This window comes from Ursus maritimus, unplaced genomic scaffold (genome assembly GCF_017311325.1).
Source record: "Ursus maritimus isolate PB19 unplaced genomic scaffold, ASM1731132v1 scaffold_21, whole genome shotgun sequence".
NCBI lineage: Eukaryota > Metazoa > Chordata > Mammalia > Carnivora > Ursidae > Ursus > Ursus maritimus.
In genome coordinates, this window is record NW_024424564.1 from 47,497,878 (window position 1) to 47,512,086 (window position 14,209).

General features: G+C 56.6%; 1 protein-coding gene and 1 long non-coding RNA gene across 4 annotated transcripts in view; one reads left to right on the forward strand and one right to left on the reverse strand.

Moving 5' to 3' along the window:
• Positions 1 to 860: 860 nt before the first annotated feature.
• Positions 861 to 14,209, reverse strand: part of SUN2 (Sad1 and UNC84 domain containing 2) — a 17,842-nt gene continuing 4,493 nt past the window's right edge. For 2 of the 3 annotated variants that reach the window (XM_040637549.1, XM_008705551.2), the window contains 15 exons: positions 13,904 to 14,041; positions 13,222 to 13,317; positions 12,743 to 12,836; positions 11,707 to 11,777; positions 9,978 to 10,102; positions 7,818 to 8,072; positions 7,357 to 7,434; positions 6,895 to 6,938; positions 6,195 to 6,360; positions 5,599 to 5,820; positions 5,195 to 5,279; positions 4,678 to 4,793; positions 4,362 to 4,529; positions 3,930 to 4,022; positions 861 to 2,556 (listed from right to left, as the gene is read on the reverse strand). In XM_040637549.1, coding sequence (XP_040493483.1) covers positions 2,443 to 2,556; positions 3,930 to 4,022; positions 4,362 to 4,529; positions 4,678 to 4,793; positions 5,195 to 5,279; positions 5,599 to 5,820; positions 6,195 to 6,360; positions 6,895 to 6,938; positions 7,357 to 7,434; positions 7,818 to 8,072; positions 9,978 to 10,102; positions 11,707 to 11,777; positions 12,743 to 12,836; positions 13,222 to 13,317; positions 13,904 to 14,041 — 1,865 coding nt within the window. In that variant the 3' untranslated portion in view covers positions 861 to 2,442. The remainder of the gene's footprint in view (positions 2,557 to 3,929; positions 4,023 to 4,361; positions 4,530 to 4,677; positions 4,794 to 5,194; positions 5,280 to 5,598; positions 5,821 to 6,194; positions 6,361 to 6,894; positions 6,939 to 7,356; positions 7,435 to 7,817; positions 8,073 to 9,977; positions 10,103 to 11,706; positions 11,778 to 12,742; positions 12,837 to 13,221; positions 13,318 to 13,903; positions 14,042 to 14,209) is intronic. The other variant, XM_008705552.2, reaches the window with a different exon arrangement.
• On the forward strand, positions 10,100 to 11,197 carry LOC103676379. Its single transcript, XR_572080.2, has 2 exons — positions 10,100 to 10,214; positions 10,963 to 11,197. It is a non-coding gene; the product is annotated as an uncharacterized LOC103676379 (long non-coding RNA).

Here is a 14,209-nt window from a genome sequence, read left to right on the forward strand (position 1 = left end):
GCACTCATTTAGTGGTGCAGCTTTGTTGAGACAGTTCTAGATGCAGAGCAGGTGTTGGGTGAAGTAGGGAAAATGGAGTGGTCACTGGGGGTGAGCCATAGCACCAGCTCTTTCCTGGCACATAGGGCTGAGGGGTTACCTGGCCTGAGATCTCAGGGCTGGATTTAGAGTGCACCTGGTACCCTCTCCTGTGCAGTTTATCCCCTAAGCCGTCCCTACTGACACGTTCCAGCCTCTGTTTTCTCAGCTGCAGTGGGGACCAGCCCTGGGTCAGGTGCCGTGGTCAGGAGCAGAGCATGTTGGAAAGTGTGGTTGTGGAACCACCCCTGGCCCTTCAAGCAGCACATTGGAGGCACTGAATGTGGGGACATATTGGCAGGGAAGGGCCAAGACCTGTTCCTCTGAGCTGACAGGTTCTGGCTCTTCAGGGGACCCATCTCCTTGTGCCATCCCAGCACAGATACAAGGGACAAATGTCCAGTTCCCACAGTGGAGTCCAGTCCCACACTGAAGGCAGACGTGGTCAGTAGTGAACAGGTAATTCTTCTACCTTCTGCTCACGTGGCACCGAGAGATTCAGGCAAAGCCGCCCCCTTCTACTGGGATGTCTAGGAGGGCTAATAAAGCCACCTCCCTTCTTTCTCTACCTCCCTTTCTCTCCCCTGAGCCCAGAATCCCAGAGCAGGGCCAGCCTCAAGCTCTGTTCCCCCATCCCAGCTGGGTTTTAGTGGAGACACCTGGGTTTCCGAAGTTCGGGGGTAAGTCTTTGGGGCATTGTTTTGGTTCAGAATCCATTCTCTTGTTTTCCCAAGAGTAGAGTCCCTGTGCCAGGGCCAGATAAAAACTGTACACGCCATGAATCCTGGGCATAATTTATTTTTTTTTGCATAGGCATAAATTAGAATCTGGAGATAAAAAATTCAGAACCAGTAGTGCAGCATTTGTGACAGGAGAGCGCAAAACGAAACCTGGTTGTCTGGGCTGGGGCCACTGCCAGAGGACCGCTCGTGGCCTTGGGCCTCATCTTCCTTCCAGCTTCCTCCCTTAGGAGCCCATCTGAGGCTCAGCCCTGCTCCCAGGGCACCTGCCTCCACAGCAGCCCCTTGCGGCAGCCAGGTTACAAGGAACTGCAGTCAGCCAGTGCCCCACAGAACGGGGCTAGGAATCAAGCCCGAAGCTTTTCAGTTAAAAAATCAGACCTTGAAAAATATATACATAATACAGCAGGGCCTGCTTGGCTCTAAAAGCCCTCTTCTCCCCCCAGCCCACCACCCTTGAATGCCGCCCCCCCCCCATAGAAAATGAGCCAGAAAGGAAACAATCTTGAGCAAGAGCTGAAAGAGTCCCAAGGGGATAGCTGAGGATCAGGGCCCTTACAATCAGGGGCCTGATTGGGATGGGGGCCCACAGTGGACAGACCTCTTCCCACCATGACACCTTGAATGTCACCATCATACTCATTGGACCACCCCGAGAGCCTGGGGGATACCCTGCTTCTCACCCTTTTAAGCTTACCCCAGCTGCTTATGGCCTCATAAACTGGTCTGGGCTCCCTGCACCCTGGGGGAATGTGACAAGCTTGCTCTGGGGCACAGGCAGGCCCTAGCAGGAATGGGGAGCAGAGTAGACCCCGGTCCCAGCATCAGGAGAGACAGAGAGAAAGCAACTAGCCCCAGCAGAGGGGGAATCATACAGGCTGGCTCCCTGGCCCCTCAGAGGCTCACAGGAGCCAGACCCTTGAGGGTATGGGAAGCCCAAGGGCCCACTTTGACCCAGAACAAATACAGTGTAGCGAAGCCTTTGGGGGACCTCATGAGTCAGGCTCCCTTAGGTTGATGGCACTAGACTTCTAGAAGAGCTCAGCTGCCCTGTGCAAGGAGCTTTCTGCCTGGGGCTCAATCCCAACCTGCACCACAAGCACTTTCTTCCCAGAGGACCTCACTTCCCTGCCTGCGGATGGGGGCAGCTCACTTGCCCCAGGCTCTCACTTATATCCCAACCACGGCTTTGGCACCTGCTTCATTCACATGCCGACCAACAGCAGCTCCCTGGGTGCCAGCGCCCCATCCTGGTTAAGGGGCAGACAGATCACCCATCTTTGCTGGTACATGTCCACTCATTGCCTCTCTGTTTCTCAATCCCCCACGATATGCTACATATATACACCCTCCCAAGAGGGGGACGTAGACACCCAGTGCGTGGCACAAGGAGGACAAAGAAAATGGACGTTGGAGCTTGCTGTCCACCTCGAGGTGTCCCGCTGCTAGGAAAGCCCTGCATATTCTCAGCTCCATCGGGCCAGGGGTTCTTGCTCCTGGAAGTCTGTGCGCTGGTCAAGCGTGTGGAGAAGTGGCAGGGGTGCTGTTCTCCCACTCCCGGAGAAGGGGGTATGTGCCGAGAGGGGCTGGCCTCCCAGCTGGCTGGCCGCAGCACAGAGAAGGCCTAGTGGGTGGGTTCCCCGTGCACCCGGAAGCGGTAGATGCACGTGTACTCGGGGTGGCCCCAGTTAGTCAAGATCCGAAGTTCCACCACCTGGTATGTGGCCATTTTAGTGTCCTGGGTACAGAGAGAAGGGTTAAGAGTGGCCAGGTCCTCAAACCTGACAGGAGGGCAGGAAGGGAGACAGCCAGATGCATGCCCTCCCCCGCCCCCCGCCATCAGCCTGTACAGGGAAGTAGGCTTCAAAGCTCCTGTCTTCAGACCATGAAGCAGAGTTTCCAGCCTGTAAGCCAGGAGCCCCAGGGCCTTCAGAGGTCCTCCATGGGCCACTGACCCTCAGCCACACACAAGTGGCCTTGTAGTCGAGGACCAGCGAGATTCATCCCAGACTGACACAAGAGCTATTGCTGTCAGTGGACAGAATTATCTTCACGGAGGGTCTGATAGATGTTAATGCTGGAAAAAAATCCTTTTACTTTGAATTAGGCAGAATTTTTCTCTCTGAAGTTCTCATCAGGCCTCTGTCCTCTTTGCTCAAAAAGCCACAATTTTTCAGTGAGCTTTTGGAGCAAATTTCCCCTGGTTTGATGCCAACAGGCACAGCGCTTTCCGATTCTTCTGTCTCCCTCTAGCCTTCCACACAGCCTTCTGTCCTCTACCTTCTCCTAAGGGCTCAGTCTGCACCCATCCCTGAGAAGTCCCAAGCACTCCCCTGGCTCAGTTACCGCCCTGGAGTGGACCGCTCATCTCTGTGTCTGGTTCCCCTGATTGCTCCACTGGCCCATCCCGCAGGTGCCTCAGACTTGGTGGCCAAACCCCCTCCTGCGGTAGCCTGCCTCTTGGCACCTAGGAGCCATCCCCCTCTTCCCCACTTCTGTCTAACCTGACCCTTGGCCTCCCAACTGGAAGCCTCTCAGGCCTCCCTCCTAGGATCGAGCCCTGCATTGGGTTCCCTGGTCAGCCCGGAGTCTGTTCTCTCTCTCTGCCCTTCCCCCCACTCATGCACGCTCTCTCTCAAATAAATAAAATCTTTAAAAAAAAGAAAAAAAAAGAACATTGATTCCTTAGGGCAGTTGGAACCTGGGAGCCTATCTCCTGGGGTAGAGACTGGGAATCTGCATTTCTAATAAGGGCCTAGGAAACTGATGCCCACTCAAGTTGAGGCGAGCTCCCTCCCTCTGTGCCCTAGCCATGCTGCACCGCCTGAGGCCCAGCTGGGCCACCCTCGGACAACTGCCCTTTCCAGGCAGCCTTCTCCATGCTCCCTGGCTGGGATGGGCCCCTCCCCTGTGCTGACATCTAGGTGGTGCCTCCCCCATGCCCCTTGCACAGCTGTCCCTGTTCCCTACCTTGAGCTCTTGGAAGGCAGGGGCTGTACTTTTTCTTGCCCTGAGTCCCCGGTGCCCGGCCCAGGGTAAGTGCTCAGAAACTCTGCTGAGTGGATGGGAAAGGGACTATGCCACCTCTGCGAGCACAGCAGAGTCCTGTACCTGAAAATAGAAGGTCTGAATGGGTTCCCCATCCTGGTCGTAGGTGAACTGGCCAAGAAGTGTCCCCTCTTGCTGCAGGTCTTCATCAAACCCCTGAAAAGAGAACAAGATGGAGGGAAGATCTTGCACTTAGTAAGTGCCCCGGCCCCCCAGGGAGGAATGCTCTCCCTTCCTGTTCCCGTACTGGTCCCTTCCCACACTAGCAGATCGGCAGCAGCCTTGGCAGGACTGTAGGAGCCCTGAGCCCTGGACCCAGTTTTTTCCAGTGCAGCCTAAGATAACTGGGACTGAGGTACCATTTCCCACCCCGCTGCTCTCTCTTCCAAATCTGTTCCCTTCCTCCCAGCCAAAGAACAGATCACAGCTTTATCCTCGGTAGAGCCTCACCAGGCCCCGTAGCCCCTCTGACCTCCCCCCCCAACAGGTACTCACGAAGATGGAGAAGTCCTTGGGGGCACTGGAGATGGTGCTGTTGGGCGACAAGGACTTGGGGACATGCTCTAAGGTGACAGCCGTGGGGCGGATGCGGGCAGAGAGGCGAACCACGGCAAAGCCCTGGGGCCCCTGGAAGGCCCAGCAGTTGCCTGGGTGCACGTCTGGCTGGAGGGGAAGGAAGCTGGGTCAGCATAGGGCTGGCGACAAAGACAGCCCACCCTGAGCACAGCTTTTGCTGACCCAGGATGGGAGTCCCCCAGCTACACGGTCACTCTGCTCTGGGCCCCTGCTGCTGCCCTCTTTGGGTGCGTACCTGGAGGATGACTCGGGGCGACTGGGAGTGGTACCACAGGGGGATGCCGAAGAGGCTGAGGAGGGCCGTCTTGGTCTCATAGGTCTCGGAACAGCGGGTGCTGATAACGCTAGCCCCTAAGACAGGAAAGCAAGGCAGTGTGGGCACCTGGAGCTGGACCCCAGCAGGGGACGGAGGGTGGGAGACCCAGACACCAGTGCATCTCACCAGCCCAGGGAACCCAGGCAGGGATGGCTATTGCCATGTCCTCTCTGAGGTTGGAGGGGAGATGCCCCAGGCCTAGTCTTGTCCCTCAACTATATCCAACTACAGAGTAACTGTAAATGTCAGCCTCTCCCTGGCCAACAGTGGTGTTCAGTTCATCCAGACTTCTCCAAGCTTCTTCCCTTGCCTTTGTTGTGAGTGATCTGTGCTGATCTCAAGCCCCACTCGCCTAGCACCTTGGCTGCCCCAGCTGAGCCAGAGGGCCTGCCCGCATGGGGACCGGCTCTGCAAAGGGCAGAGAGCGCACACACACCTCCTGATTCCAGAGCGTAGTCCACCATCCCGATGCGGTCCTCACTGTAGCGCTTCAGGGCCTGGTTTACAATGCGCTGCACCTGCTAAAAGACACACCCAGGGCGGCTGCCAGGTGAAGCAGACTGGTCCACCCCTGAGCCCCTACTACTGGGGGCCAGGGACCCCTGAATGGGCCCCTTCTATCCTGCACCACACACTGGGGTCCAGCCACGCATGCCACTTCCCTAGGTGGCCCCCTCCACCCCCACCAGCCCCAAGCCAACATCAGAGCCTCTCGCATGTCCCTTAGGCCTTGGAACATACCAGAAGCCGGTACTGTAGGACTGTGCAGGTCTACGGCTCCCAGGGAAGAGAACACTGTGTCAGGGGGTGGGGGTGTTCCAGGGACCACACAGTCCTCACCTCCTCTGTCACCCCGATCACGCCTTCCTTCTGCAGCGTCAGCCCCAGGCTGGCCGCAGCCTCGCTTGCCGACTTGCCCTGCATCTCGGCCACGTGGGCGAGGATCTTGCTCTCCAGCTCCTGCAGCTGAGCTTGCAGCTTCTCGCGCTGAACGAGCCCCGTGCGGGTTCCCCCGCCTCGGAGAAGGAACTGACTGACCCAGGCGGGGAACTGAGACTCCACCTAGGGACCGAAAAAAGGGTCTCTGAGAGGCTCACAGGGACAGGGTTGCTCTGGTGGCCTAGGCCAGGGCAGGGTGGTGCCCGGCTTGAGTGGAGGGTTAGGGAAGGAGCACAAGCCTGGGAAGGGAGGGCCTGCTAGCAGCAAATCCTGCTAGCCCACACGGAGGAAAGAGTTACGAACAACCCTCCATGTTACTGAAAACAAAACAGGAACAACTCCTGTGAAAGAAAGCCAACGTCCGTGCCAAGTCCCAAGCAGGGGCCGGTGGGACTAACAGGCCACCGGGGCATGAGGCTCTTTGCCATATAGGCTCCTAGGACAGACGCCTTCAGAGGACAGGGTGTTCAGCAGGGGACTTGGGGGTTCCAACTTACGTCATCCCTCACGGCCTGCAGCTGCTGGGGCAGGAGGCCCACTTGGTCTGCCACCGAGCTCTGCTTCAGGCTCAGGGATGCCAGCTCCTGCCGCAGGCCTGCCAGCTGGCCCTCCAGCCGCGCCAGCTCCTTCATGGAGTTCTCTCGGAAGGACTCTTGGGCCATCCTGCTCCCAAAGAGAGGAGAAAAGAGTAAGCCTTGGATCTCTGATGACGGGTGAGGCCGTGCTGAGCCACGTTGGCTCCCGATAGAAGTGTGTGCCCATCACCCGCAGGTGCATTCAAGGCCTACACCTGGGGACCCTGGCTGTAGAACACAGCGCCTATGAGTTGGTTTGCTGAGCCCAAGGAATGCATTCTTACCCTGTTCCCTTTCTAAGCCCAGGTCCATAATTCACTCTGCCTCGGCCTCTCCCACCCTCCACACCTACGGATGTCTGGGGCATGGCAAGGCAGCCTGCGTGAGCGTGTACAGAAAAAAGGGTGGGTCTACACGTGAACCCACTAATCCCAATTCTCTCGCAGTGCCCCCCATACCCAACCTCTCTTGCACCTCAAGGACAGGTTCTAAGCAGGTGTTCCTGAGCTAGGTTTCAGCCATCCCCTCTCCGCTCTGGGACTCTGCTCCCCAGGCCTGCCCGGGTGTGGGGGGGAGTGGTGGGGGGAGGAGCAGGCCTAGGGCAGATGGCAGTACCCATTACCTTTGCCACTCAGACTTCAGCTGCTGGAGTCGAGCCTCAGACTCCTGGAAGCAGGAAGAAGGCACAGATAAAACAAATGCCACGCTCACAGCAGCCGGTCTCCCAGAGCAGAATCTGTTCCCTTTGGAGTCTGTCTCACCACGGCTCCACCCCGGCAAACCTAAACACCTCCTGGTCAAGGTCTTTAGGAGAGTCCCCCTGCTGGCACACTTCGGCATTCATTCATTCACTCACTCATTCACTCGGCATGTTATACCCAGCACAACAGGCCTCCTGAAAGCCCCCGTTCCTCAAGCACGCTCCAGCGTGTCCCTGCAGAGCATTCCGGAGCCCGTGGGTTCGGCTCCCGCAGAAGTCAGGGGACTATACCCCCACCCCATCTGGTGTCTAAGCAGCCCGTCGGGAGAGCCCCGCTGTCTCAGCCCAAGAGCAGATGCTGAACTGGATAAGGGCCCCACCGACCTGGGAGGCCTGGACAATTTTCTTAAAGAGGTCTTCAGAGTCCTGCTGATGCTCTGCTCTCAGGCTGACCAGTTCCTCCTGTCAGACAGAGGAGAGCGGCTGAGGACTTTCTGGAGTTACAGGCAGAGGGAACTTCCCAACCAGTAGTGGTGGGATTGGACCTTGAACCAGGCCTGTCTGACTGTAAACTTCAGCTCCTGGCCTTTATGCTCCAGTGCTTCTTGGAAACATGCAAGACCCCCTTGATCTCCGCTGCACACCGCTTGTGCCAGGCACGCCAGTCTCATACTCGCACGACTGGGTGGGGGTGCAAGGGTAGACATGACACCTCCATTTTACAGGAGGGAACTAAGGCTTAGAAACACTGCTGTCTCTGTGATCCCAGGGTGCGCAACGCCTCGCCCCTCCACCCCATTCACCCGCGGTGCCACCCCCACACCGCTCCGCTCACGCTCAGAGACCTGGATCCGAGCGGCGGTGTCCCTGCGGAAGTCCTCCTTCAGGGCAGCCTCACGGCGGCTCACCAGCCCCTCCAGAAGCGCCAGGGTGTCCTCCTGGCTCAGGCCCACGTGGCCTCCCCCACCAGCGGCCCCCTGCCGCAGCTCCAGGCGTTCCAGCCGCACAGCCTCCTTCTGCCAGTTGGAGGAAAACTCAGCAGCGAGAGCTTCCAGGCGCCGCTCCAGAGAGTGGACCTGGGACATGATGCGCTGCTCAGCCTGAGGGGTGGGGAGAGAAAGGCCACGGAGGTGAGTGACCTAGGACCACAGTGCTTCCCGAACAGAAAGGGAAGAGAATCCCAGCAACGTGCAAATGTGGACACACGCTGGCTCTGTGCCCGCTCTGTGGCCGGCAGGTAGGGGAGTACGCCAGCAGCGAGACGCCGTGCCAGAAGCCTGCTGACATGTGGTGACCCTGCGGCACAGGACGCTGGACGCACGCGGCCCGGAAGGGTCTGATCCCCAAGGAGGAGTGGGTGCGAGCCAGGTGAGCAGGGACAGAGCGAGGAGGGAGCCGCAGGGGGCTTGGTGCCTGCCGGGCTGACCCCAGCCCCCTCCCTCCGCTACCTGGGTGTGCATGCCGGAAAGCGAGGGGCCGAGGGGTTCAGCTGCTGACTTCAGCAGCTCCCACTAAGTCTGTCCAAGAGAGCTAGGGCTAAAAGACAAAATAATTTGAAAAGGCTTGCTTTCTTCTCTTTAATTGGAGGGCCCACAGAGTAAATAGAATAGAAGTCATTTGGACTTGGGGGTTGTACCCGACAGCACGCTATGAATTCTGAGACACTTGCTGGCTTAAAAACAAAAATCTTTGCCAAGGGAAGATATAATCTGTCAGCTGTCAGTTAAAGACAGGAGCCTCCTGAGTGCAGAAGTTGCTTCTGATTTTTAAAAATTTTTAAATAGGCTGTACATTTGCAGGACTCAAAAAGCAAACAGAAGTCATTCTCCTAACCTGTGTCCCTATCCACCTGGTGCCCTCAACCACCACCCACTCCCAAACCAAGCAACGATTGTCATTAGTGTCTATGCAAACGTAACAAGTACAATGACATACTCCCCCCTTTCCCAGGAAAGGTGGTCCTGGAATTGTATTTAACATCTTAACTAACGATTACAAAAGAGAAAGTTATGCCAAAATAGGGCATGATTTTATGAAATGATAACATGATGGCCAGGAAAGTAATATCCACCAAAATAAATAGTTAAAAATGCTCAATTAGATTGAGCAAAATACAAGCAAAATTCCAATGTATTTAGGGAATAAAGAATTTTACATTTTCATTGTCACACACACACACATTGTGGTTATCTGGGCACTTGTCACCCACCACTGGACTGCAGGCTCCTTGAGGACACAGCCTGGGCTGCAGAAATGGCCCCTGTTCTACCCTCCTCCCTGTACCTGCAACTTCCGCAGTGTGGCCTTGCAGGGGCTCCCATCAAGAGGAGGGGTCTGTGTCCCCCTCTTGGAATCTAGAATGGCTTCGGGATTGCCTTCGGCCTAGAACGTGGTGGAAGGAACAGTTCTGAATCTAGGCCTGATTTTGCTCCCATGGAACCGTGGTCCGTGGCTACGTGAACAAGCCTCGGTTAGCCTGCTGTGCGAGAAAAGCATGTGTGGCACACAGCTCGCCCCAGTGACCCATCGGCCAGCTGCAGACACCCGAGGGAGCCCAGCCTAGACCAGCCGGAGGAGCCACAGACTTGTGAGCTAATCAAACGCTTGTGGTTTTAAGGCCCTGATTTTAGGGGTGATTTACTTGTGGTAACTGGTAACTGACCAACATATCACCTTATTCGTAGAAGATGCTTCGTAAATACTTACGAAATTATATTGCAAAGGAACAAAAGCTGACAAAATGATTTGTCTCATTCTTCTTCCTTTGGTTTTCTGAGTTTCAGATGGCAACTAACTTTGGGACCGTTTCAAGTCCTATTTGAGCACAAGCAAACTGCTTCCCCAGTACCTGTGCCCCAAACACTAGAGAAAGGGGTGTCCTGGGAGACAAGGCAACTTAGCAGCGAGGACTGCACCTCTTCTCAGCCCTGCGTGTAAGGCGTAAGGGCCCGGAAATCAACTGCAAACACAGGCGGAGCGGGGACCCGTGACCCCCAGATGCTCACCTGGAAGGGGGAGGAGTCTCTGGACTCCCACACGTCCTGCCGCCCGCTGCTGCTCTTCGCGGCCCACCAGGAAACCACAGCAGGCTGGAGTGTCTGCAGCCCGTACGGGTAGAAGTACCAAGCACCTGTGCGCAGAGGAGAGGGGTGACCCAGGCCCGCGGTCACGAGCGAGAAGGCACAAGCCGCTGAAGACGGCGGCCTGATCGACACGGGTCATCAGCAGCCCGTCTCATTCCGGTGAGCTGCGCTTCTGCTAGGAGGTAGTACGAGGGAGGGAGGTTCCCGTCCTCCTCTGGGCAGCAACGTCCACCCGACAGCCCGGGGTGTACGCGTTCCCACACCCCTCGGGAACCCTCACCTTTCTGGGGGTTGCAGAACTCGGAGAATGTGGCTCTAATAAGCTAGGGACGATCCAGGGGTAGAACCAGAGGCCACCACAGGGTGTCTATCAGAATCACCCAGGAAGCTTTGCAAATACCCAACATCTGGCTGCTCTCTCTAGAGCGTGAGATCAGTGGTCCGGGGGAGCCCTCTGTAGGGCAGGTGTTTTTGTTTTAAGGATTTTACTTATTTACTTTAGAGAGAAAGAGAGCAAGTGAGTCGGGGGGGGGGAGCAGAGGGAGAGGGAGAAGCAGACTGTGTGTGGGGGTGTGGAGCCTGATGCGGGGCTGGATCCCGTGAGCCCAAGATCATGACCTAAGCCGAAACCAAGAGCTGGATGCCCAACCAACCAAGCCACCGCGGCGCCCCTGTAGGTGAATCTTAAAAGCTCCCCAGGACAGGCACCTGGGTGGCTCAGTCAGTTAAGTGTCTGACTCTTAATCTCAGGGTCATGAGTTCAAGCCCAGCATTAGGCTCCATGCTGGGCGTGGAGCCTCCTTATAAAAAAGGAAAAACAAAACAAAACAAGCTCCCCGGGTAACTCTCATGGACCACTATGGCTGAGAATCCTAGAACAAGACACCTTTGGTTTTCTGAGTTTCAGATGGCAAGAGAGGGTGCTTTCGACCCAAGACAGAACACAAGGCGACAGCGACACGTGCATCTTGGTTTAGGGGTCATCTGCTTGTGATGCGTTTACTCCTGAGCTGTGCACGTGCAGTGGGTGTAGGGATGAGGGCACCTGAAAAGCTGTATGGGTCTCCTAGGACAGGCATTGGAACAATGTCAAGCATCTTGTAAATGAGCTCTATTCATATAAAAGGGCATGTTTCTCTTTACTACTTTATTGTCTTGATTTCAAAGAGAGCTAAAGATTAAACTTGACGTCGTAAGAAGAATTCACTCACCTGGACGACATCCTGATTTCGAATGGAGGGAAACTGACTACTAGTAACAGTGTCAAGATCCCTGCTTTTTACCCCAATGCTCCTGTACCAGGACCATGTCCTGAGCCGGGGGGTTGCTCTAGACGTGCCCGGCAGTCCGGAGCAGCCACCCAAACCAAGATCGGTGGACTGGGGCCGGACTCCCTGAGAATGCCACATGGGTCCCTGAGGACCCAGGAGAGCCAGACAGGACTGGCCCAAGGCCTGGGAGCTGCCCAGATGCAGTGTGATCCCACTCGTCCTGCCTCCTTCCCTTTCCTGCAGGTCATCACCGTCTGGTTTTCACATCTCTGCTTGGCCCAGCCCCCACCCACACCCTGCCCTGCCCCTCTGGCTCACCAGCTCCATTACCGCCTGGCCCGCTCATCCTACCCCTCCCCTGCAATACCGGGCAAGCTCACCGTAGGTCAGGCTGGTCATGAGCAGCAGCAGCAAGAGGAACCACAGGAATGTCTTCACAGAGGAGAAGCGCCTGGACCACAGGAGGGGACAGTGGGGGGAGGGGGGGCAGAGGTGTCAGGAGGGCATTTGGGCCTCTTCATCCCCACGGGGCGTCTGCAGAGGCTTTTCCTGAGTGCTGAACTAGAGTTAGAGGGGGATGCCCTGAAGGCTTTCATCTTCCCAGGGCCTGATTGGATCCTTTAGTTCCTGCAGGTCTTAGAAAAATGGGGAGAATTCGGACTCTCTGAATTTTATTGATGTTATTAAAAATTAAAAAAAAAGTGGGGTCTTTTGGAAAAATCTGAAATTTTCATATATAGAGGTCCTCTAAGCAAGCCAATAGAAAAAAAAATACGGAACTCCTTAAACAATATTTTATTTTAGAAAAATGAGGAACCTTCTGGTGACACAGACCCATCCTTGCCCCTCTTCTCAGCACAGCTGGCCAACCATTCGGCTAGGGTTATGCCAGAGGACCTGACTTCCTGGCTCAGGCTTCTTTCCTGGCTCTGCTGGGTCAGGGACGTGGGAAATAAACCCACGGCATCCTCACACAGCACCTATTCCTGGCTTCTGAACACGCCTCAGAGAACACTGGGTTCTAGACGGCCGTGGGGCCAAGAGGGAAGCCGAACTTTCTTGGCAACACCACTTGTTGGCCGGAGCCTAAAACCTGACCCGCAGGAGGAAGGCCAGGCTCGTCAGGCTCAGAAGTGGCCAGATGGGGCTGGCATTTAGCAGGACGAATCCAAGAAACAGGAATCCGTAATTCCAGAATACTCCCTGAAGAGCTACTGGTTTGGAAAACAACAGCTGACTCGGTCTCATCATCCGTCAGGCAAAGGGGCTCGGGGGAGTCCGCTCTCTGCTCACTGATAGAAGCTACGTGTGAGCTGGGACAACCACATTCAGAGAGAGAACATAAATGGGTTTAGCAGCTTTATTGGTCCCTTCTGTCCCAGAGCTTCGGATTGTCAAAGTGGGGGTCTCGCTCACCTGGTTAAAACGAAGACATCGAGAAGAGAGGCAGCTGTCGTCAGGCGATACCAGGTGGTGCCGACCCACCAGTAGAGGAGGCCAAAGAGCCGGCCTAGAAGAGGGACCAGCAAGGCCTAAGCATCACCCTGAGCCGGTGGCCTGCAGGTCATGGTTTCACGGGGCCACTCTGTCCACCTGCGGCCCTCTCCGCCCCTACCCGCAGCACTGAGCTGCCAGAGCACCTTGGTCCTGTCCGAGGCTACCCCGTTCCTCGGAGCCCCTGCCCAGTCTGCCAATCCCCTCCATCGTGCCCCACCGCCGCTCCTGCCCCCCCACCCGAGGGTGCTAGAGTGTTACTATGGCTCCCGGTTTCCGATGATTATCCTGAAATGAGCTTTCCCTGACGGTCCTGTGGTCTCTCCGTGGGCTGCCCAACCACAGGGAGAAGCGGGGAGAAGGGACTGGCAATAATCGTACGCAGAAGAGCCAGCACCCACCTGGAGAAGTGACAAGCGTCCAGAAACAAGAGGCTGCCCAGGAGACGGCGTTCCTTAACCGTGAACCCGAACTACGGTGGTCAGTCTCCAAGTACCCTGCAGGGACAGAGAGGCCACAGCTCGGTCCGTCCTCACTTCTAAGAGCCCGGGGATACAGAGACTGCCTACTAGTTGTCTCCTTCAGACTGTGAGCTGAGACCACGCACCACACGCCTTTGTGCCCCCACAGCGCCACGCAGGCCTGGCCCCCAGCAGGTCAGTAAATGTCTGTCAAAGGAATGAAGTGGTAGGATTCTGACTTTTATTTCTCTTGAGCTTCTCGTCTGCATCCCTCTCCCTGCCAGCAGGTCCTTCAAACCATCGTTCAGAACTAAAGGGGTCAAGCCCCTCCTCTACATGAAGCCCCACGTTAAGTATTTGCTGGAAACAAGTCAAACACGATGGAGGTGACCGCAGGCTGCTCAGACTGATGGGGCAGGGCCGTCACTGTGTGTTAAGGGCCCCCCTGGGCCTGGGTTCAAGGTGCCGTGGGGGCACGGGGGGATGCCCGGCTGGTCTGTGGAGAGGCCTGCCAGATACTGCGCGCTCTCGGGCTGTCAGGGGGCGCCTTCCCCAGGCCTCCCCCATCACCTCCCCAGCAGTCCCAGGACCTGCTGGAGCATATCGCCGAGGTGTCACCCACCTGCAAAGTCATCTTCAGAAGAGTAGCCCGAGGAAGACCCCAGGAAGTCCTCGGCGCTCTTGTTTTCAGCAAGCCCGTTGAGTTTGCTGCTCTCTGTGCCGCCCGTGCCCCTCCTCCTCCTCCCCCGCAAGTCCTCACCTGTGGAGGGAAGAGCGCGGGGTTCTCTGGGGGCCGAGAGCTGCTCCCAGGAGCCTAGTTCAGAGGGCCTCACGGGGACACCTTGAGAAGCATCTCTGATGGACAGATGGAACTGCCCTTCGCTTCTCCCGAGCTCCCCGGGTCCGCGGGGGGCGGGGGGGGGGGGGG